Below are 24,272 nucleotides of genomic sequence, written 5' to 3' on the forward strand. Positions count from 1 at the left end.
ACATACACACACACTATATCTAGGTATAAGGTGCAGTGACTTATAACACTGTGATGCCTGTTTGTCCTCAATCTCGGAAAGGCCCATGTCATCCATCCCGCTCACTGGAGACAGCCAGACAGACTCCGACATCCTAGCGTTCATCAAGGCCAGACAGAGCATTCTACAGAAGAAATGTAAGTACACATCCCCTGGGACCCCTCCAGGGTTCAGCTGTCCCCACTCTTCTGTCCCACACTTGGGAGAAAGCTGAATCAAGCAAGAAGCTGCAAAGGAAATCTCATGAGCTCCTGCAGCTACGGTCCTGGCCTGTCACCCCTCATGGGCTGAGCCCTTCTCCGAGTCCCAGGAGTCAGGTATGTGGGCAGGTGGCCTGGGTGCCCCTGCTGCACCTGGCCAGATTTCCGCTCCCTGCTCCTGACCTTGGCTTTGTTCTCTGTCCCCTGAAGGCATCTGTCACCTGCCCAGCCTTCTCCAAACAGGAAGGAGCTGAGGGAGGTTTGGTAATTCCTTGAAACCCTGGCTAGAAATCTCACTCTCCTCTTGGAGCTATGGACATAAATATCACTTGAAGGCCCGGGGCTGGGGACACTGTGTCAGAATTGGAGGAAATATCTGTCCCACAGCAGGAAGACTAGGTCTTCCTCACTGGTCTGTTCTCTTGTCAGCCAGACATCTTTTCTCTACTGTGGACAAGCCTCTTCCATTCCCAGACACTCACAGGAACAAGGCCATGTCCTCCTAGCCTGCATTTGCATTTAATCTTGGCCTCATCTCTATGTCCAATGGCCTAACGTTGTCTTGGCTTGACTAAAGCTGCCCTCCTTAATGGTATACCTGTCTGTCCATTTTCCATTGCTATAATAAAATGTCTAAGGCAGGGCAACTCAGTAAAGAAAACTGGTTCATTTAATCCAGTTCTAGGGGTTCAAGGACACACACAGCATTTACAGCAGGTCTGCTGTGCTTACAGCCTCCTGGTGGCTGGGGTAAGGGGGAGGGTCACATGGTGAGACAGGAACCAAGAGTCATTCAGGGCTCAGGCTTCGGCAGAGACCCAAGGACCTCCCAATAGACCCTACCCCCTAAAGGTTCTGCCTCCGAGCCTCACCACACAGACAACCAAGCCCTGTGCACAGACTCAGGCCACAGACTGCTTGGGTCGTGTGGCTGACGCCTTGCCCAGGTAGATATCATGCTCAGATTCTCTATTACCCGGTTGTGGCTTAGACAGAATCATTTTGACATGGATAGGACATTGGAGCTGATGGAGGACTGTTACCATCACAGGACACAACTAGAGGGTCACTCGACGGCCACTGTTTGAACACCAGGAACAGCAGCATGGGCCTCACCACATGGTAGTGGTGGACAAGTGGCATTTTATGGAGTCAGGGGTATGTAGGGAGGGCGGCTGTGCAGAGGAGGGGAGCCGGGGGCAGAGCTGAAGAAAATCAGGAGGCTGTGAGGATGACTTTGTGTGAGGACAGAAATGTTGTGGCAGGAAGAGGAAGCTCACGGTGTGGCGTGTGTCTGTCACCTTCCCATCGATGTGTCCCGACACCTGAGCAGACAACTCCGAGGAAACAAAGCTCCGTCTGGGCTCACGGCGTCAAAGCGTCAGTCCATGGGGGCTGGAAGGACAGAGAAGAACAGTGCACAGGATGGAGCCAGGCAGAAGGATGAAAGCTCTCTCCTTCCCCCTTATCCTGTCTGGACCCCTAGCCTACTGGATGGAGCCCACACACTCAGGACGGCTCCTCCATGCTTTGTTCATCCTCTCTGCAAATGTCAGCCACAGAAATGTGATTTGATGACTTCCTAGTCACTTTTTGGTCCTTGTTGACCATCGATATTGACCGTCACCAGGGGACCAGAAACCTCCCCGAGGAAGTAAGAAGAGATGGTGTGGGGACCTAAGAGAGGGAAGGAAGGGCCCTAACGGCCATCCCTTAAGGAACTGCAGAAAAAACCACCATTCCTCCCTCCTGAGCCTATAAGGAAGCAGTGTTGAGGCATATGCTACCCAATTCTCTTAGATGAGATGCAAGCCCAGAGTTGGTATCAGAGTCTGCTGACACTGTCTCTGACAGTAGAGAGGCACAGAACAAAGCCTGGGCACTTTACTTTTTGGTTTGGTTTGTTTTTTGAGACAGTTTTTTGTTTTTTTTTTTGTTTTTTTTTTTTTTTTTTTTTTTTTTTTTTTTTTTTTCTGTATTGCTTGGCTAGCACTTGGTTTGTAGGCCAGGTTGGCCTTGCACTCAGAGATTTGCCTACCTCTGCCTAATGTTGGGGTTAAAGGCCTAGGCCATCAGTGCCCAGGGCTGGGTAAATGGCCCTGTCTGTAATATTGGCTACAGAGACACAAGGACCCGAGTTTCATCCTCAGAACCAATGTAAAAAGCTGGGCATGGACATACAGTTACAATCCTAGTTCTGGGAATGCAGACACGGGGACCCCTGGTCTTTCCGGCCATCCAGTCTAGGCTAACGGCTGAGTGTCCAGAAACCCTGTCTCAGAAAGCAAGGTGGAGCCAGCTATGTGGCTCAGAAGGTAAAAGTGCTTATTGCTGTGTCTGATGACTTTGATCCCCAGTACCTGTTGATGGAAGGAGACAACCAACCCCTACAAGTTGCCCTCTGCACTCCACATGTGTGAGCCCATAGCACACACACTATGTTCATTAATTCATGTCAGAATAGATAGGCACCTTCTAAATAATAATACCCAAGATTGAACTCTGGCCTCCACATGCACACGGGCACACAGGCACACAACTCACTTACACACACACACACACACACACACACACACACTATTGGCTAGTCAGCACTGATAAATATTTTTATTTACATTGCTGAATTTTGTGCTCTTGACACACTATAAGGCAAACAGAGACAAGCTCCTGACCCCTGTTCTGACAAGTGAGGAATCCGAGGCTTACTATAGTTGAAAAATGTTACCCAAGCTTGTCCAGTTCATGAGAATCAGAGCCAAAGAAGCCCACATGTTCTGATGTTTCTCCACCAAGTCACATGGTCTCAAAAGCCACAAGGAGAAAGAATGGCCCTCTCTGCTGTGCCTCTTGGCTTCTGGGGAAAAGGACCAGGATGGATGGGAAAGCAGAACTACATACAGCCCCCTGTGTCCTGCAGCCAGGAGTGCTGTTCTCTGGCAGCAGCCTGGAAGCAATTCATCAAAACACACAGAAGTCCCACAATCCAGTTGTTTTTCTCACAGAAACTCACCCCCGCCCCCTGGTTTCTTAGACCATGCAGACTGTGGGGAAGCCATAGAGAGGGGGTGAAAGGGGCCATGTCGAACACAGCCAGTAGGCTTAACCTGTCCAGACACATAGCAGACGCCCGGGGCCCACTATGTAGCATTGCATGAAGCCCACTTATCAGATACGGCTGTCTGGCAAACAGCAGCCAGGCCTGCACCACCCCAGCCAACGCAAACACCCTGCCCTGCCTGGGACTCTCTGCTCTTAATTTAGCGTCTTTCCCTGTCATGGCTTCTTCCCAGCATTACTCATTACTGGGAATTTGTGACTACAGTGGAAGCAGGATCCCAGAGAGAACAATTTAACATAAGGCTCCCTGTTCTGAGAAAGCACCAAGAGCCAGGATGAATCGGCTTGATTTAGGACCTAGGGAAATGCCAGCAAAATGTTTAAATCCCTGCTAGGGGAACCTGCAGACAGGTATATGTCCCCTACAGGGGCATTCGTCATCCATGGAGTCAAATCTGCCCTTCCACTGTCAAGCATGGGTCTGACATCTGAGGAAATAAGGTTAGCCCCTTTTTGCAGACCCCTTTTACAGTCTCTCTTAATTCTCGAATCTTGGATGTTTTTCCATCTAGAAAAGTCCCCTGGAGCGTCTCCGTAACCACAAGTTCTCCTTCTCCAGTAGGTGCCAGGAAAAGGCCATACCAACATACCTCGGACTCCTGCTTGAGTTCTGGAATCCTTCCAGGGGTCAGAGAGGTGGGGAGAGGGGAGAAAGACAGGATTAGGAAGCACAAGACCTCACATCAAGCCATCTCCACCATGCATAGCCTTGGGCAGGTCATGTTGTGATCTCTGTGTGTCAGAGATAGCATCCACCCTCACGTCGAGTCTCTTCAGAGATAAAGTCTCTCATAATGTACCGTGCACCATAGCTGGCAGCAGGGAAGGAGGCTCGGTGATGAGACATGGCCTCACTTTATGGTAGGCTGTTGGTGATGCCCTCCATTTCAGGTACGCCCTCAGCGCTACGCTACTGCAGCTCTGTTGCCCAACTAGAACACAGTGTGTGCAACAAAAACAGCCCCCGAAAGGCTGTGTGCTGGGCCCTTCATGTGAGGAGGTTCACTCTCAGCTCTGCTGGGTAGCAGCAGAAAGACATCACCTTCTTCAACCTCCCTTGGCACTGCTGCATGCTGGTGTCTAGGAGAGTTAGGACTTTAGAGGTGGGAGCTGGTTCAGACTCCCGTCCATCTCCCAATACCAGCAGTAGCTAATCCTAACCCAGGCTTCTCTCATCAACAACGGAGAGGAAACACAGATCCGAGGCCTGAGGTGACCTCATTCTCACCCTACCTATCCTTGGATTGGAGAGACAGAACAGTTGGTTCAGCCCTGGCTGTGTGCTAGGATTACTTGGTCACTGGAATGATTTCAATCCCATGGGGCTGTGCTGTGGCCTGTGGTATCTAAAGGGCCCTAGAGCCGAGTATAACCTTCTTAAGCAAGGATGTGCCCTGACTTCCTTCCTGTCCTGGTGTTGGGTTAGAACAGGACAGAGTATGCGGAAAGGGAACCATGGAGATGGCTCAGCTGGGAAGGGGGCCGAGCCTGGTGATCGGAGTCCCATTTCCATCACCTATGTGGTTAAAACAAACAAACAAAAACCAAACAAACAAACAAAAAACAATTCCCACAAATTGCCCTTGTCCTCTACACAGGCTGTGGCATATAGGCGCGCACACACACACACACACACACACACACACACACGCTATAAATACATACATAAGTATTTTGAAAGAATATATTTTTTTTTAAAAGGCCATCTTTGCTGAATTCCACGGTGGGGCCTCACACACAGCGCCAGACCTACAGATCTTCAGGCTAGAACCATGTGGATTTACCCCCTTACCCCTGACATGCAGTGGATGCTGTAATCACCCACTCTGCCTCAGCAGTACTGTAGGGATAGAACCCACGATCCTCACTCACAGCTGGGCCCCACGTCCACGTGCAGCTACACTGACTTTACCAGCTGATTTCTCTGCTTGCACCCCCTCACCCCTCAACCTCCCTGACCACTGAAACTGTTCAAAATGTGATCATCACTTCACCCAAAAGATCTGAGTGGCACCTCATGCACCTACCATGCTATCCAAACTTTAGGCAGATGAACTCTGAACTCATACCTTGTTCACACTTTCATGGTCATGGGTGTAAGGATTCTGCTCAAACACAGACTTAAATCTGTGTGTCTAGGGTGGAACCCAAGACTACTGATTCTTCTTAAAGGCTTATTTTAATGTGTGTGTGTGTGTGTGTGTGTGTGTGTGTGTGTGTGTGTGTGTGTGTGTGTGAAGTAGAGGCACCCATGGGTGCGTGGGGTGGGAATGAGTGTGGGCCTGCTCAGGAATGATACCTTAACAAAAAAAGTTATATGCTGCACAGCTTGGGGTTAGGGTTCAGAGATAAAGAGTATGGCCCGCCTCCCCTCAGTGTGCATCAGCCCTGGGAAAAGCCCAAGCCCCAAGCTAACCAGCACCTTGTCTCCTTTCAGGCCTGGGAAGCAACTGACTTTCTGATGGGAGTCTAACCCTGTCCTGCAGACAGAATGGCTAATGAGAAGATGAAAAGCCTGCCCCTCTCTAGTGACCTCAGATGGAAAGACTCCCTAGGGAGCAGCTGGCAAATTTGAGGCCAGAGGAGAACTGTACTTCTTAGAGGATGGTGTCTGGGAGAGCACCAGAAAGGGCAAACAGGGCTGACGGGAGGTCCTGACAGAGCTGCTGACAGGGTGGGCACTACCAAGCCAGGGCTGCTGCTCACTGACATTTTAGGAAGAGCCCTGGAGATGGTGCAGTACACCATCATAATGCACGGGTGGAAACATTCCAGTCATTGCAATGCAGGAGAATGATAACCCATTATTTATTTATAACTATGTGCCAGCCATCACCCAAGACTACCCCTGGCTTACAAGCCCTGGAATGGCCATGGCAAACCAGGCAGGACTTCGAAGCCCTAGATCAGAATGTAGTGCCACTGTGCTAGCCCAAACCATCACCCACTTGCCCTGTCTCAGGAGAGCTATGTGCCCTGCAGTCTGAGGACCTCACAGTACCAGAGAATAGCAGGGAGCTACTCAGAGCTCGGCAGCTGCCAGTTTCCTGAACCATCACCCCACCAAGTTGCATGTGGCTCTAGAAAATTAAGGCCTAAACTCCCTGTCCCACAGGGGAACATAGTTGTCCAATGGCCATGCCTCAGTGACCCTGCCAGCATCCCACAACCTTGCCCTGTGACAAAAGGGAGGGGAGCACAGTCAGCAGACGCCCGTGTTGGGGTCCCGACCCAACTACAGCTGGAGGGCAATGGAGGGGCAGAATAGATGCCCAGAAATAATCACAACTGAATAAAAATATCTTCCAAATGCTCCTTGTGTGTCTGCTCAATAGTACATGAACTCGTGACCCTGGGGAATGGACAAGGAGATGGCACAAACATGGACTTGTTGGGCAGCGTTGTTGTTCATCCATTTTTGGACACTGAAGCTAGGCAGGCCTGAAGCACTCCTCTGAGCCACAGCCTGGCTTATGTCATTAGGAACCAAAATGGTGGAGCAGGCCAGCCCTGTCCCTCCACAGCTGGTTTCTTGGTCTGCCAAAGACTTCAAGATGGAAAGTGATAAGACAGCCAGAGTCTGTTGTCTAGCTCCTCCCTGTGGCCCTAGCACAGAGCCAGTTCTTAATAAACAGTCCCTCGGTTTACGAGTGGTAGAGCGGGAGCCCAAACCTGCTTCTCGGACTGCACTCTTGCATGCCTGCAGCTCAGTGATTTAGTCCCATGGATTGGAGGTCACTCCTGCCCACCCTAGCCGAACTCCTGGTAAAGTACAAGGTAAGGCCAAACAGAAGGCTCTTCACAAGTCCACAGCAAACAAATACAGTCTCACAAATGCACACTTGGGGTCCTGAAGATAACATGGACCTGGCCAGACCACCCTGCGATTGGGATCTCTGATCCTGGAGTACCTTGATGGGGTCCACATTCTAGATCTTGCCAAGGCCATTAACTTTCACTCTCCTGCAGAGATGTTGTCTCCAGGATTCAAGGGCTTTGTTGACTAAGATGTGTGACACAGTCCCACACAAGTTATGAAACAGTCGCCCAGGCTGGAGTAAAGAAGTGGAGAATACACCAGCCACGGAACCCAGAGCCATAGGCCATCGGCAATCAACCTTCAGGGAGCGTCCTCAGAGCATTCTCTCAGTGGATGCTAGGGCTTTGGTGTAGACCCACGCTGGACCACAATGAACCTTCCCCAAAAGTGTCTTTCAAATGGGAGGAAGGGATGGGTGCTTTGGAAGGATGCTCTAGCACTCCGTATGGGCTCAGTAGAGCAGGAACAAGGAGTGTCTGGGTTCAACTGGGAAGAGCAAATGGTTTCTGAAGAGCAACCTGGCCAGTGACCCTGGTCCAATCCTAGATTGAATCCAGCTGTCTCTCATTCCCTCCACAGGGGGAGGGGAGGGTGGGAAGGTACTTTCTCATGTCTTGCAAAAAGGGGATTTCAGATTCCCCAGCAAGTTAAAGGCATTTGTCACCAACCCTAATAGCCTGCATTTGATCCACAAGACCTGCATGGAAGGGAGAGAGATGACTCTCAAAGTTGTCCTTTGACCTCTACAAGCACCCTGTGACATGCATGTCTCCCCACACACACATGCCATGTGAACACACACATACACACACACACCATGTGCACACACATACACTGTAACAATGATTATATAAAACTTTTTAAAAGGGGAATCCTAGAAATCAGATGGAGACACTGAGACGCTGAATAACTGGTGTCAATTCTCTACCTTTAATAGAATTTACATCCGAAGTTTTGCCATAGACTCGTGGGGTGAGACATTCTCCTGCTCTTTAAATGTGGGCTTAGCTCTGTGCTCTGCTGTGGAGACACAAGCAGAGGCTGGGCATGGTTAGGCTTGCTTCTTTTACTCCTGCAACATCTCGAGATGTACTTGAGAGCTGCTGTCCTTTTAGCCCGTGTCCTGGAACATACAGAAAGCAAAATCAAGGCAATCTAGAGACTAACACGGAGCTTCCCAGGCAAGCCCAGCCACAACTGATTCCAAGACCTGTTGTCATGGGACTGACATAAACCACCGAGATGAGGGAATCTGTTCCATAGCATTAGTCGTGTCAATAGCTGGATCATACATTAAACTTCAGACACGGTGTATAACGGCTCTGGAACGTTGCAGTGCGGTGTTCACTCTGCCCTTCATGTTTACTGTTGAAACACATTCCAGCATCCATTATGTCTGCCGCTTGCAGCCATGAAGTACAACAAAACCTAATTTACTCTGCTTTACATGGCTAATACTAGGCAACATACACAAATCAATGGCTTTTAGATCCCAGATAAGCGACACTAATTGGCCAAAGGCGCCCCATGAAAACCCCCAAACATTACAGGCTACTTTCAAGGCTGTACCCATATGTTATTCTGCACCTTGATGGTAAGATCCTGTTACAGATGACAGCACTTGAACATGGAGGCGTCAGGCTGGTGCCTGACTAGAAGCTTCATACCTACTGACATGGTGCATGGTGCTTCCTCACATAACAGGATGCATACACATGAGCTCACAAGTACCGTGGCCATGCCTCGGTCATGTCAAGCCAGATGAGTCTCAGCACAGAGAAGGGAATGGGTACATGGCTCCTATCCCTAAGCATAAGGTGTCAGCAGTTAGTAACCCCTGGAAGAGAGGACATCATTTGTCTCCAATGGAATCTCACTGGTATTCAACCACGATCTAGGGCAGGCCCCCATGCCAGTAGTACGTGGCCAACACAGAGGAGCTTGGTAGTATTTTTGTTTCACTTTCCTGAGTTTGAACATTTTTTTTTGTCTTATTGGGTTTTTGCTTGCTTGTTTTTATTTTCATTGTTTTTTGTTGTTTCTCGGTTTTCTTTTCTTTTTCGTTTTTTAGCTTGTTTGTTTTGAGAGAGGAGTTTGGGGGAAGAGAATGGGAGAAGAGACAGAGAGAGAGAGAGATTGAGACGATGTACACTGAATAAGAGACTTTGGAGCAGTCAGTTCCAAATGGAATCTTTTCATCAAACCCCTCCCCTCAAGACTCAGGGATCTGTGTGGAAGAGGAGGCAGAAAGATTGTAAGAGTAAAAAGTTATGGATGGTTCCAAGGAACAGTTGGGTAGGTAGGGAGGTGGGGAGGGCCTGAGAGGCATTAAAGAAAGAGAAATATATTGTATGAATTTTTTCAATAAACCAACTAATAAAGAGTATGCATGTCAGCGCCCTCACATGCCTGAGTGACCTATGCCACCCTTTATCTGGGATGAAGGCATCCTAGAGCCCAGACTACAATGGCCCATGACATTCCAGGCCTCAGACTACTTTGATCCCAGTACTTCTCAGAGCTCTGGATTTTACCCATGGTCTGAAGAGTGTAATGGTACCTGAAGAGTCTTTTACACGAGGCATCCAGCGATCCCTTAACCATCACCCTACCAAGAGGAATAGCCATCAGGAGAGAAGGCATGGTCCTCCTAATCTTGCCAAGCTTCCAAGGCATTTGCCTGGTGGATGACCATAATGACCAGAAAGGAGATGAGAACCAGCACTCTGTAGCAGGCTCTAGCAGAACTCTGCTCTCCTTCCCCAGGCCTCAAAGGCTAGAACAGCTTTAGTGTGCAGTGGACATCCTTCCATCTTGACCACATGTTCTTCTATCAGAAGGTTCTTCTCCTCATAAGGGTCTCCTCACTCACGTGTAGCCTAGGGTTGGTGCCATGGCTAATCAATCGTCACTGTCATCTTGACACACTTGGGAAGAATGAACTTCAGCTGAGGAACTGCTTTCCTCCAGCTGGTTGAAGGGCATGTCTATAGGGGCGTTTCCTTGATTTCTAATTGATGTCAAAAGGCCTAGCGAACTGTGGGTGGCACCAATCCCAAGAAGGTAGTCCTGTGGTGTATAAGAAAGGTGGCTAAAGGTAAGTTGAGTCTGTGAGCAAGCCAGTAAGAAGTATTCTTTCACTGTCTCTGCTTCAGTTTCTGCATCCAGGTTCCTGCCTGGAATTCTGCCAGGTTTCCATCATGATGGACTGTAACCTGTGAGCTAAAATAAGCCCTTTCCTCCCCTAAAGTTGGTTTTAGTTGTTGTTGTTGAGTTGTTTACACAACAACAGAAAGCAAGCTAAAAACAGTTGGCTTCTCCGGTGCAATCTTCATCTGATGAGGCTTCCAGGAAGCAGGTAAACACCTGGTTTTCTTACCTTCTGTGGACAGTCTAGGGTGTTCTCTGCAGTCTCCCAGGTGTTCCAGTAGGGCCAAGCCCCAAGGTCCACAGCAGATTCCTGCTTACAGACACACCCTTCCCTGCCTCCCTCCTAAATCCTTCTGGGGTCACTTCCCCAATGAACCATCCCACATAATCTCAGATCCGCTGATGAAGCCCAATGTTGGCCAAGGCCTTCTGTTTCAGAAGTGTGGGTGTGTGGGGGGGTTCAAATTAACTTCTTGGTCTGGGGAAAAGGCGAGTCCTACCCAGTTCCGTCAGACCCCCAACCCTTAACATTGTTTCCAGTTAAGTTCACACTCTATGCTAAAAAGCAAAACAGAAACAAAAACAAAACAACAATAACAACAAACAAACCACTCCACTCTTTCCAAAAGAAACAGCAACAATGTTTGGGCAAGATCAATATCAGGGCTTGCAAGATGGCGCAGCAGTAAAGAGGGTCCGGTACTCTTCCAGGAAGCCCGGCTTAATTCATAGCACCAACACAGTTGCTCACAACTGTAACTCCAGTCCTGGGGTATCTGACCACCATCTTCAGACTCCATGCATGTGATACACACACATACATCCAGACACACTAAAATAATACAATAAGTAAATCCTTTTAAAAGATCAATAACAGGTGTGGCTCCTTATTTGATTGGAGGCCCCGTGAAAATCACCCCTCAGCTTCCCACACCCTCACTGCTGATCACAGCAGGCTGGACTTCCTCTGAGATGAACAACTCAGATAAATGAAGACCCATACAGGCCCGTACCATCTGCTGCCCACTGTGCCCACTGTAAGGAGACCTCCAGGAGCCCCTAGCATCCTTGCCTACAACTCAGCCCTCCAGCACTTGGTTCTATTAGGGGGGCACTTGGTGGCTCCTCCCCCCTCCCCCTTTCTACCAACAGAGCACATACCTGGGGCAGGTGGGCCTCAGTGTCTCCCCTTGGTTCCTGTTTGAAAAGTATTCATTCACCTCTGTGTAACTTTCTCTCCTGAGTCCATAAGTAAATACCTATGCTGGGTGGTCAGGTGACTTGCCCTTTACTTCAGAGTCAGATGGAAGGAGGCCAAGCCTAGCTACTGTTTACTCTGGATTCTCTGCCCATTGTACATGAGATTGATCTTTTCCCCTCCTATCTTCCTATTAGTTCAGCTTCAGAAAATTCCTTATCATCTCTGGATGTTAGGCCATGCTCGGCCATCAGGCCTGCCTGGCCATTTTACATTCATCATTAATTAATTTTGCCTGCCCCACTGGGGAAGCACAGATTGACTCTGCCTGTTACTGACTATAATTCCCTGCAAGAGGTTATAAATCATGCCTCTCCCTCACAGAGGAGCAGTGTTCACATAGGGGGATGCTGGTCTAGGAAGTGGGATGTATATGAGGACTCTATAGTCCAACGAGATCTTATTCCAAACACAGCCAAAGGCTGACAGGTCCCAACGCATACGGGACATTTAGTTTGTATGTGTAGAAGGAATGACTAGAAGTGGGGGCGGGAGGGAGAAGGGCAGAGGGTGTGACTTTTCCTGAGGAGGTGTGATCTGTTCATTCCAGAAAGGGTGTGGATGGAAACCTCAAAAATGATCCCACCGAGGTCCAGCTGGTGCACCAATGAGCTGACCAGGATTACTTAAAGGAGCGAGGGTTACTCAGAGGCAGCTGCCTCACTGGGAAACTCATCCCAGCACAGGTGACAGCCTTCAAAAGATGCACCACTGTGGCTGTCTATACAGCCTAACGGCAGTCCCATAGAAAAATCTGCTCCCTCTAGCAAGCATTAAATGCCTATGTAATCTCCAGACGGCCTGTGACTCTTACAGCTTCCCTTCAGGAAGAGAGGAGAAAGAGGGGACGTTTCTTGAACGTCCTACAGGATGCTCTGGGGATCCCATGAGTTGTCCTCTCTCATGCTTCGTCTTTGAATCTCAGTTTCTGTGGATTTTGTGGCCTAATAGTTTTCAGAAGTCAGCTAGGCATGGTAGCGCATGGTTTTAATCCAGGGGAGCCAGAGGCAAGTGGACCCATGTGAGTTGGAAACCAACCTGGCCTACATGACAAGTCTACAGGCCAATCAGGGTTATGTAAAACCCTGTCTCAGAAAAACAAATCACACACACACACACACACACACACACAAGTTTCAAAAGTTCCCCACTGTCTTAGTTAGGGTTTTACTGCTGTGAACAGACACCATGACCAAGGCAACTCTTGTAAGGACAACATTTAATTGGGGCTGGCTCACAGGTTCAGAGGTTCAGTCCATTATCATCAAGGTGGGAGCACGGCAGCGTTCAGGCAGGCATGGTGCAGGAGGAGCTAAGGGTTCTACCTCTTCATCTGAAGGCTGCTAGCAGAAGACTGACTTCCATGTGGTTAGGAAGAGGGTCTCAAAGGCCACACACCCACAGTGACACACATCCTCCAACAAGGCCACACCTCCTAATAGTGCCCCTTCCTGGGCCAAGCATATTCAAACCACCACACCCACTAAACGGCATGTGCTCTTGAGAGAGACTCCATCCTACACCCCACTCCAGTTGAGCTTCCGGGGGATTTGGGGTAGCAAATAAACCCTTAAGCATAAGAGGAAGGTGGGGGAAGGGAAGGAAAGGGAAAGGGAAGAGGCTGTTAGGAGTGAAAGCTGGGGGCCACTGCCCTGAAAGACTTGGCCACCACGCAGAAGGTCCTTTGTAAGTGGTCCCTAAATAAGTGCAGTTTTCCATCCCAGTGAAGCTGATCCCGCTCCCCTTCAGACCTGAAGGAGGAGGGCACCTCCATCTCCTCCTACCCCAGGCTGTCTCAGACTTCCTTCATTCTTATTTCTCCTGTGGACTCCCTTTTCTGTCAGTTCCTTCTACCTGAAAAGCAATTCACTCCCTGTGCACTGTGTGTCCAGACTGAGGACGATTGGCTGGCACTGGACTGTCCAGTCCTATCTGGCCAGAGTCCTCCAGTTGCCAATGGATGAGTTTTAGACCCTGTGCACACTGCGTTTCCCCAGTGTAAGGGAACAGACTTAGGAGCTCCCTGGCTTCTCAGAGAAAGTGCAGTCCTTGCTTAGAGACTGGCCTCAGTAATTCAGAAAGCTGGTTGACCACCAGCAGTCTGTTGGCCCTACATCCCCAAATATATGAGGAAAAAATTAAGGGTTAAGTGTAGTGGCTTCAAAAATTCCTGAATGCCTCACGAAACCAGGAAAAGAACAGGTTTCAGGGAAGATGGCTCCTTGGCACTCTTCACGCTGCCTAAGAAGAACAGTATCTGTTCTTGCTCTTCAAGCAGCCATCCCCAGCCTCACCTCACTCCGAGGATGTTTCACATTCCTTCTTGGGCCTCCTAGCAAACATCTTGTACCTGTTACTCTCATTTACTTGTTCATATACTTAAAATGATAAAAACACTGTCCCTGGCTTTGGTTTTCTAAAAGGCGACCAATAGATCATGCTGTCCTAAACACAAGAGTAGTGGTTGTTTGTCCTTGTGGGTTCAAAGTGGCAGGTATGTTTCTGATGGCCCTGCCCATGAAGCAATGTCTGTGATGCCAGTGTCTGTGATGCCCGTGTCTGTGATTCCCGTGTCTGTGATGCCCCTGTCTGTGCTGACCATGTCTGTGAGGCCCGAGTCTGTGATGTCCCTGTCTGTGATGAGGTGTCTGTGATGCTGTGCCTGTGATGCCCATGTCTATGATGCCCGTGTCTGTGATACCTGTGTCTGTGATGCCCCTGTCTTTGATGCTGTGACTGTGATGCCCGTGGCTGTGAAACCCGTGTCTGTGATGCCCATGTTGGTGATGCCCATGTCGGTGATGCCCATGTCTGTGATGCCCGTGTCTGTGATGCCCATGTCTGTGATGCCCATGTCTGTGATGCCCGTGGCTGTGAAACCCGTGTCTGTGATGCCCATGTTGGTGATGCCCATGTCGGTGATGCCCATGTCTGTGATGCCCATGTCTGTGATGCCCATGTTGGTGATGCCCATGTCGGTGATGCCCATGTCTGTGATACCCGTGTCTGTGATGCCCATGTCTGTGATGCCTGTGTCTGTGATGCCCATGTCTGTGATGTTCGTGTCTGTGACACCCGTGTCTGTGATGCCCCTGTCTGTGATGCTATGCCTGTGATGCCCATGTCTGTGATGCCCGTGGCTGTGATGCGCCTGTCTGTGATGCCTCTGTCCGTGATGCCCATGTGTGTGATGCCCATGTGTGTGATACCCATGTCTATGATGACCATGTCTGTGACACCGATGTCTGTGATGCCCCTGTCTGTGACGCCCATGCCTGTGATGCCCCATCTGTGATGCCCGTGTCTGTGATTTCCGTGTCTGTGATGCTGTGTCTGTGATGCCCATGTCTGTGATGTTCGTGTCTGTGACACCCGTGTTTGTGATGCCCCTGTCTGTGATGCCCGTGCCTGTGATGCCCCTGTCTGTGATGCCCCGTCTGTGATGCCTGTGTCTGTGATGCCCGTGGCTGTGAAACCCGTGTCTGTGATGCCCATGTTGGTGATGCCCATGTCGGTGATGCCCATGTCTGTGATGCCCATGTCTGTGATGCCCATGTTGGTGATGCCCATGTCGGTGATGCCCATGTCTGTGATGCCCGTGTCTGTGATTTCCATGTCTGTGGTGCTGTGTCTGTGATGCCCATGTCTGTGATGTTCGTGTCTGTGACACCCGTGTCTGTGATGCTCCTGTCTGTGATGCCTCTGTCCGTGATGCCCATGTGTGTGATGCCCATGACTGTTATGATGTGCCTGTGATGCTGTGTCTGTGATGCCCGTGTCTGTGATGCCCATGTCTGTGATGCCCATGTCTGTGATGCTCCTGCCTATGATGCCCCTGTCAGTGATGCCTGTGTCTGTGATGCTACTGTCTGTGATACCTGTGTCAATGATGCCCGTGTCTGTGACACCCATATCTGTGATCCCCATGTCTGTGATGCCCATGTTTGTGATGCCCATATTTGTGATGCCCCTGTCTGTGACGCCCATGTCTGTGATTCCGTGCCTGTGATGCTCCTGACTGTGATTCCTGAGTCTGTGATGCCCCTGTCTGTGATGCACATGTCTGTAATGCAGTGTCTATGATACCAATGTCTGTGATGCCCGTGTCTGTGATGCCCGAGTTTGTGATGCCCATGTCTGTGATGCCCGTGTCTGTGATGCCCATTTTTGTGATGCTGTCTCTGTGATGTCCGTGTCTGTGAAACCCATGTCTGTGATGCCCATGCCTGTGATGCCCTGTCTGTGATGACTTGCATGTGATGCCCCTGTCTGTGATGCCTGTGTCTGTGATGCCCATGTCTGTGATGTCCCTGTCTGTGATGCCCATGTCTTTGATGCTGTGTCTGTGATGTCAGTGTCTGTGATGTCCCTGTCGGTGATGCCCATGTCTGTGATGCCCATGTCTGTGATACAGATATCTGTGATGCCCGTGTCTGTGATGCCATGCCTATGATGCCCCTGTCAGTGATGCCCGTGTCTGTAATGCTACTGTTTGTGATACCTGTGTCAATGATGCCCGTGTCTGTGACAACCATATCTGTGATGCCCATTTTGTGATGCCCATGCCTGTGATGGCCCTGTCTGTGATTTCCGTGTATGTGATGCTGTGTCTGTGATGCCCAAGTTTGTGATGCCCATGTCTGTGATGCCCGTGTCTGTGATGCCCATGTCTGTGATGAACGTGTCTGTGATGCTGTGTCTGTTATGCCCGTGTCTGTGATACTCGTGTCTGTTATGCCTATGATGCCTGTGTCTGTGACGCCCCAGTCTGAGATGCCCCTGTCTGTGATGCACATGTCTGTAATGCAGTGTCTGTGATGCCCATATCTGTGATGCTGTATCTATGATACCAATGTCTGTGATGCCCCTGTCTGTGATGCTCCTGACTGTGATTCCTGGGTCTGTGATGTCCATGTCTGGGATGCCCGTGTGTGTGACACCCATATCTGTGATGCCCTTGTATGTGATGCTGTGCCTGTGATGCCCCTGTCTGTGATGCTGTGTCTATGATACCAATGTCTGTGATGCCCATGCCTGTGGTGCCCCTGTCTGTGATTTCCGTGTCTGTGATGCTGTGTCTGTTATGCCTGTGTCTGTGATACTCGTGTTGGTTATGCCATGCCTGTGATGCTTCTTTCTGTGATGCTGTGTCTGTGATGCCAATGTCTGAAATGCCTGTGTCTGTGATGCCCATGTCTGTGATGCCCCTGTCTGTGATGCCCCTGTCTATGATTTCCGTGTCTGTGATGCCCGTGTCTCTGATGATCCTGTCTGTGATGCTCGTATCTGTGATGCCCATGCCTGTGATGCCCAAGTTTGTGATGCCCATGTCTGTGATGCTGTCTCTGTGATGTCCGTGTCTGTTAAACCCATGTCTGTGATGCCCATGTCTGTGATGCCCCTGTCTGTAACGCCCATGTCTGTGTTCCCGTGGCTGTGATGACATGCCTGTGATGCCCGTGTCTGTGATGCTCCTGACTGTGATTCCTGAGTCTGTGATGCCCGTGTCTGGGATAACCATGTCTATGATGCCCGTGTGTGTGACACCCATGTCTGTGATGCCCCTGTCGGTGATGCCCATGTCTGAGATGCCCCTGTCTGTGATTTCCATGTCTGTGATGCTGTGTCTGTGATGTCCGTGTCTATGATGCCCATGTCTGCGATGCCCATGTCTGTGATGCCCGTGTCTGTGATGCCCATGTCTGTGATGCCCATGCCTGTGATGCTGTGTCTGTGATGTCCGTGTCTATGATGCCCATGTCTGTGATGTCCGTGTCTATGATGCCCATGTCTGCGATGCCCATGTCTGTGATGCCCAAGTTTGTGATGCCCATGTCTGTGATGCTGTCTCTGTGATGTCCGTGTCTGTGACACCCATGTCTGTGGTGCCCATGCCTGTGATGCCCCTGTCTGTGATGCCTGTGTCTGTGATGCCCATGTCTGGGATAACCATGTCTATGATGCCCGTGTGTGTGACACCCGTATCTGTGATGCCCATATCTGTGATGCTGTGTCTCTGATATCCATGTCTGTGATGCCCATTTTGTGATGCCCGTCTGTGATGTCCATGTCTGTGATGCCCGTGTCTGTGATGCTCCTGACTGTGATTCCTGAGTCTGTGATGCCTGTGTCTAGGATAACCATTACTATGATGCCCGTGTGTGTGACACCCATGTCTGTGATGCCCCTGTCTGTGATGCTGTGCCTGTGATGCCCCTGTCTGTGATGCACATGTCTGTAATGCAGTGTATGTGATGCCCATATCTGTGATGCTGTGTCTATGATACCAATGTCTGTGAGGCCCATGTCTGTGATGCCCATGCCTGTGATGCCCCGTCTGTGATTTCCATGTCTGTGATGCTGTGTCTGTGATGTCTCTGTCTGTGATGTCCTTGTAGGTGATACCCATGTCTGTGAGGCCCGTGTCTGTGATGCCCATGTCTGTGATACCCATATCTGTGATGCCCGTGTCTGTGATGCCATGCCTATGATGCCCCTGTCAGTGATGCCCATGTCTGTGATGCTACTGTCTGTGATACCTGTGTCAATGATGCCCGTGTCTGTGACACCCATATCTGTGATCCCCATGTCTGTGATGCTGTGTCTGTGATATCCATGTCTGTGATGCCCATATTTGTGATGCCCCTGTCTGTGATGCCCATATTTGTGATGCCCCTGTCTGTGATGCCCATGTCTGTGATCCCATGCCTGTGATTCACATGTCTGTGATGCCTGTGTCTGTGATGCCATGTCTGTGATGCTGTGCCTGTGATGCCCCTGTCTGTGATGCACATGTCTGTAATGCAGTGTCTGTGATGCCCATATCTGTGATGCTGTGTCTATGATACCAATGTCTGTGATGCCCATGCCTGTGATGCCCCTGTCTGTGATACCCATGTCTATGATGCCCGTGTCTGTGATGCTGTGTCTGTGATGCCTGTGTCTGTGATACTCGTGTCTGTTATGCTATGCCTGTGATGCTTCTGTCTGTGATGCCTGTGCCTGTGATGCCCATGTCTATGATGCCCCTGTCTGTGATGCCCATGTCTGTGATGCCCATGTCTGTGATGCCTCTGTCTGTGATGCCCCTGTCTGTGATGCCCATGTCTGTGATGCTCCTGTCTGTGATACCCATGTCTATGATGCCCGTGTCTGTGATGCTGTGTCTGTGATGCCCATCTCTTGATGCCCCTGTCTGTGATGCTGTGCCTGTGATCTCCCTGTCTGTGATTCACATGTCTATAATGCAGTGTCTGTGATACCCTTGTCTGTGATGCCATATCTGTGATACCCTTGTCTGTGATGCCCATATCTGTGATGCCGTGCTTATATCCTCTTGATAGTGGAAATTCAGTTTCAGAACCCTTCTGATGTGGGACTGTGAAAGCCAGCCTAGTCATTGGCTGAGGTAAAGCTGGAAGCCCTAAAGACTCTGAAGAGAAGGTAGGAGCTTCACCTGCTCCTGAGCACATGGCCCTTGTCACTAGCCACCGTGTCCCATAGATTTGTGGCCATCGATCACGTAAGGGCAACATCCCAAGCCCTCCACATGTAGATGAGGAAAAGGATGTGACTTGTGGTCATATATGTATCCATGCTAATGAGACACATAGAGGTCTGGAGGGCTTAGCCAATAAGCTTTGCTTCCCATGCATTCCTCCTTGCAAAAGGTATTTAATCTCAGACCCACCCTGAGAAGTGGAGTATGGTTTCACACATTCCACCATGGCAATAAATTATTTTGAACCACAGACTGTCTCTTTTCATTGGGATCCACCATGGGAAGCCAGGGAGAAGGCCTTTGCCTACAGAGCTCCTGCCTAACCTCCCACAGAAGGCCTCTCTAAGCGGGGCAGTGGTGGCACACGCCTTTAATCCCAGCACTTGGGAGGCAGAGGCAGGCGGATCTCTGAGTTTGAGGCCAGCCTAGTCTATAAAGTGAGTTTCAGGACAGCCAGGGCTATACAGAGAAACCTTGTATCAAAAAACAAAAAAGAAGAAGAAGAAGAAAAATAAGAGGAGGAAGAAGAAGAAGAAGGAGGAGGAGGAGGAGGAGGAGGAGGAGGAGGAGGAGGAGGAGGAGAAGAAGAAGAAGAAGAAGAAGAAGAAGAAGAAGAAGAAGAAGAAGAAGAAGAAGAAGAAGAAGAAGAAGAAGAAGAAGAAGGCCTCTCTACACTCCCAGCCACAATCGCCACCAAGCCCAAGCCTGCTGCCCACCAAGCCAAGGACAATTCCCCTGGGACCAGCCGGAGCTCTCCCCTTTTTACCCCAGCCCCAGCTAGATCCAGCCTGCTGGCCCAGATTTTGTTCTCATGCTCTCAATGGTGCATGGGTGTCCAAGAGCCTAGGAACCCCAAGGCCCCAGCCTCTTCACAGGCCCGGGGACCCTCAAGCCAGCTCAGGCTGTCCCGCACCTCAGACTGTGCTTTCTCAGCCCCGGGGTGTCCCAGGGCTTCCCTATGCCCCAACACCCACCCAGCAACAGCATGAGCAAGTGCAGTCAAATACCCCTTGTCCCTGTGTCCCACCTCCCCAAGGAGCCACGCCCTGTGGCAGGTGGGACCCACAACACTACATTCCTACTCAATTATTTAGCCATATATAGAGGCATCTGGCACCAGACACATGTGGAGTGACCACCGTGCAAATGATCTCACTGACACTTTGCCTTTCCACATGTGGTTAGAGCCAGTAAACACTGAGAAAGACGCAGAGAGCAGTGGGAGCTGGTGGCACCCAGATCCAACAGATGGACCTGGATCTCAACTCTCCTCCTGTATTAGTCAGGGTTCTCTAGATTAACAGAACGTATAGAATGAATCACTCTACACATAGAGAAAGGGGATTTATTAGGATGACTTCCAGGCTGTGGCCCAGCTAATCCAACAATGGCTCCTGTGAATGGAGAGTCCCAGCATCCAATTGTTCAGTTCACAAGGATGGATATCACAGCTGCTGTTCAGTACACGCTGGCATCCCAAAAATGTAGACTCTAATGCTAAATAAGGAATGGACTTGGTAGTGAGAGGCCCACAACGCAAAAGCTTGCTTCTTTTGTCTTATACAGGCTTCCAGCAGATGGTATTCCCCCAGATTAGAAGTCTTGAGTTGGGTCTTCCCAACTCAAAGATCCAGATTTCTCTACTTCAAATTAAGCAAAAATCCCTCACAAGTGTGCCTCATGTTGGGGTTTTATTAATATTAATTCCAGATGTAATCAAGTTGACAAGCAAGAATAGCCATAACAGTCCCATCTGTTTTATATGAAATGTCCAGAAAAAGGGAGTCCATTAGAGACAGAAAGTGGGTGCCTATAGGCCGAGGGCAAGACTTGGATGAAGGGAGCAATGGTTGCTGAGTAGCAGGTCCTCTTTGAAACAACAGTTGATAATGGTGGTGGTCCCACAGCTCTAGGATATGTTACAAACCATGGTCAGGGTTGGCAGGGTGTAAAGTCAGCCGGAAGACAAGTATGTGCATGAGGGAGTGTCTAGATTGAGTTTGCTGAAGTGGGGAGATTCCCAGTAGACGTGGGCATCACCACCCCATGGAGACCCAGACTGAATATGAAAGGAGACAGCAAGCCAAGCATCAGCACTCCTCTCCCTGTGCTTCCTCGCTGTAACTCCCATGTGAGAGCCACCTCACACTCCTGACACCATGTCTTCTCTTGCATTGACAGACCGTCCCCTCACACTAGGAGCCAAAATAAATGCCTCCTTCCTTATGTTACTTTTGTCCGGTATTTTCATAGCAACAAGAAAATTAGTCAATGCATGTGGTAGTATCCATGTGGTGGTTTGAATAAAAATGGCTCCCACAGGCCCATTGGGAGTGGCACTAACAGGAGGTGTGGCCTTGCTGGAGTAGGTGTGGCCTTGCTGGAGGAAGTGGGTTTGAGTTTGAGGTCTCAAATGCTCAAGCCAGCTCTAGTGTGACATTCACTTCCTGCTGTCTACTGATTCAGATGTAGAACTCTCAGCTCCTTCTCCAGCACCATGCCTGCTTGCACACATGCTTCCTGCCATGCTGATAATGAACTGAATCTCTGAAACTGTAGGTCAGCACCAATGAAATGTTTTCTTTTATAAGAGTTGCCATGATCATGGTGTCTCTTCACAAAAACAGAAACCCTAAGACAGTCCACTGTCAGTATGGGACCGGCAGAGGAAAAAACACATGTTCGGAGAAGTCTATCCACCCCACTGTTCATAGCTAAGACAAAGAGCCAACAGCAGATAGATGAACAAAGGAAATGTGATATACATACACATATGTAATGGAATTTTTAAAGAAAAACTAGGACACTAGCAGGGCAGGAAACTGGAGATCCAAGATTATCTAGTTGAGGCAAATGTTTCATGTTTCCTCTATAAGCATAATCTATATGTAACTGTGTGTGAGAGAGAGGGAGAGAGAGAGAGAGAGACAGAGAGAGAGAGAGAGAGAGAGAGAGACAGAGAGACAGAGAGAGAGAGAGAGAGATGAAAATTAGATCTGTCAGGGAGGAAGGTGACCTGCAGAAGACAAGATTTCAGTGTGCTGGTTATTTTGTATCAACATCACTGTGGGGTGGGGAGATAACATGCAGAAGGAGATGGTATTGGGGTGTGTTGGTTTTATACCAACATCAAACAACCTAGAATCGATTAGGGGAAGGTCTTAATGAGGAATTTTCTAGATCAGCTTGGCTAGTGGACATGTATCTTGGGGATTGCCTTGACTATTAATTGGTATAGGAAGACCCAGCCCACTGTGGGTGGCACCACTCCCTAGGCAAGCATGTCCTGAACAGTATCAGTGGAGAAAATGAGCTGAACAAGTGAGAAAGCAAGGCCCCTTTGTTTATTCCCTTCTGTTCTTGCTGTAAATTCCTGACTTAACTCTCCCCAGTGAAGGTCTGCAACCTGGAACTGTAAGCTGAATAAATTCCTTGGCCTCTAGGTTTCCTTCTGTTAGAATATTTTACCGCAGAGACAGAAATGAAACTAGAACAGTGGGGGAAAGCAATGAGAGAAAGAGATTTATAAAAATAAAATGTGGCATCTACAGGTAAATTTATTATAACAAATACCATTACTTCATAAGCCAACTTTAAAATTAATGAAAATAAATAATTTCATAAAGTAATAGTGGTATAACATAACCACCAAAGCAAACCTACCACTAAGGAGACAGAGGTACACAGACCTGTGGTGATGTGACAATGAAAGCAAGACAACTCTACACAAGCAGAAGGCACAAGTGCTGACATTACGCTAAACACCACGGACACCAAAAGACACACCTATAACTTAGTTGGTAGAGTGCTTGCCTGTAGGAAAAAATATGACTGGGGAACTCAGGGTTCCTCCCACCATGCTGTGGGTAGTCGGCTGGGTTCCTCCAGCTGGAAGTTGGGCCCGGCTGCTCATTAACTAAAGGCCTCTCCACGGTTCCTCACGGCTCCTCACGGCGCAGCCCCAACACATGAGGAAGTCCTTGGGTTTCAAAAACCGGCTTATTGACATGGCAGATGGTGGATGGATCTGGATGCACACCCCACAAAACCCAGGGTGGACCTGAGTTAAATAGGGAGGGGGGGCTGGGGAGGAATGTTTAATCAGCTCCACCCTCTGGTCTTCAGGTACCTCATTAGTATGTAAATCTCTCTAGGGCCTGAGGCCTGTGTACCTGTGCACCTGTGACTGAAGGGTGAATGGAGATTAGACCTCCTGTTAGGCCTGACACTTGCCCAGCATACACAGAACCCTAGGTTAGAGTCCCAGCATTCCAGAAACCAAGCCCAGTAATACACACCAGTAATCCTATCCTGAGAGGCTGAGACCAAAAGGATCAGTTCCAGAGTCATCCTCAGCTACATGCCAAATTTGGGGTCAACCTGGGCTACACAAGACCTTGGGGCTGAAGAGGTGACTATGTGGTTAAAAAGCTAGCACCCACCTTGGGCAGTTTACAACTGCCAGTAACTCTAGCTTCAGGAGATCTGACACTGTCTCCTGGCTTCTGTGAGCAGCTAAATATGTATAGTGTACGTTCATCAGACACATACATGCACATAAATAAAAATAAATATTAAAAGTAAGTAAGTAAACAAACAAGTGTGTGCATGAGCAGTGTGCCTGGTGAATATAATCGCTATAATGCTGGCACATCTGCCACAAACATGAATATGACTTCCCTAGGAGGATTGTACACAGGTGCCAGGCAGCTCTTTGTGGTGGAAGTTTGAATAATATGTCTCCGTCTTCATCATGGAATTCCAACATCCTTTTGTATGGTTCAAAACAGACTCTGGGCCACCCAGCATGCCCCCAGAGCTCACTGCCACAGAACCTGGGACATCACAGTGACAGTAGCCTTATCCTTGATCTGAGTTCCCCAAGGAGCCAATGCAAGTGTGCTCCTTAAGTCCACATCTAAGCTGACCATCTAACACATTCCCCTGCCCAGGAAGCTTCACACAGACTTAGCACACGCTCACGGGTGCAGTCCCACCCACACAAAGGTTTGCAAGTATTGCCCTGAGTATGCACCCAACTCTTCCCAGACCTATTGCATATGTTCCTGGAGCCTTCCAAGTGGTTTTAATATCAGACCTTCCCTTTCCAGCTCCTGCAGGTCTTGAGCCTGGCTCTGTTCCTGAGCCTGGGGATCCTGGTCATTCTCATCTTCCCAACCATGTTAC

General features: G+C 49.4%; 1 protein-coding gene across 4 annotated transcripts in view; it reads left to right on the forward strand.

Moving 5' to 3' along the window:
* Positions 1-6,669, forward strand: part of Kif6 (kinesin family member 6) — a 285,185-nt gene extending 278,516 nt beyond the window's left edge. For all 4 annotated transcript variants that reach the window (XM_076915376.1, XM_076915377.1, XM_076915378.1 and 1 more), the window contains 2 exons: positions 82-176; positions 5,794-6,669. In XM_076915376.1, the coding sequence (XP_076771491.1) occupies positions 82-176; positions 5,794-5,810 (112 nt within the window). In that variant the 3' untranslated portion in view covers positions 5,811-6,669. The remainder of the gene's footprint in view (positions 1-81; positions 177-5,793) is intronic.
* The last annotated feature ends 17,603 nt before the right edge of the window (positions 6,670-24,272 follow it).

Source organism: Arvicanthis niloticus, chromosome 17 (genome assembly GCF_011762505.2).
Source record: "Arvicanthis niloticus isolate mArvNil1 chromosome 17, mArvNil1.pat.X, whole genome shotgun sequence".
NCBI classification, from domain to species: domain Eukaryota; kingdom Metazoa; phylum Chordata; class Mammalia; order Rodentia; family Muridae; genus Arvicanthis; species Arvicanthis niloticus.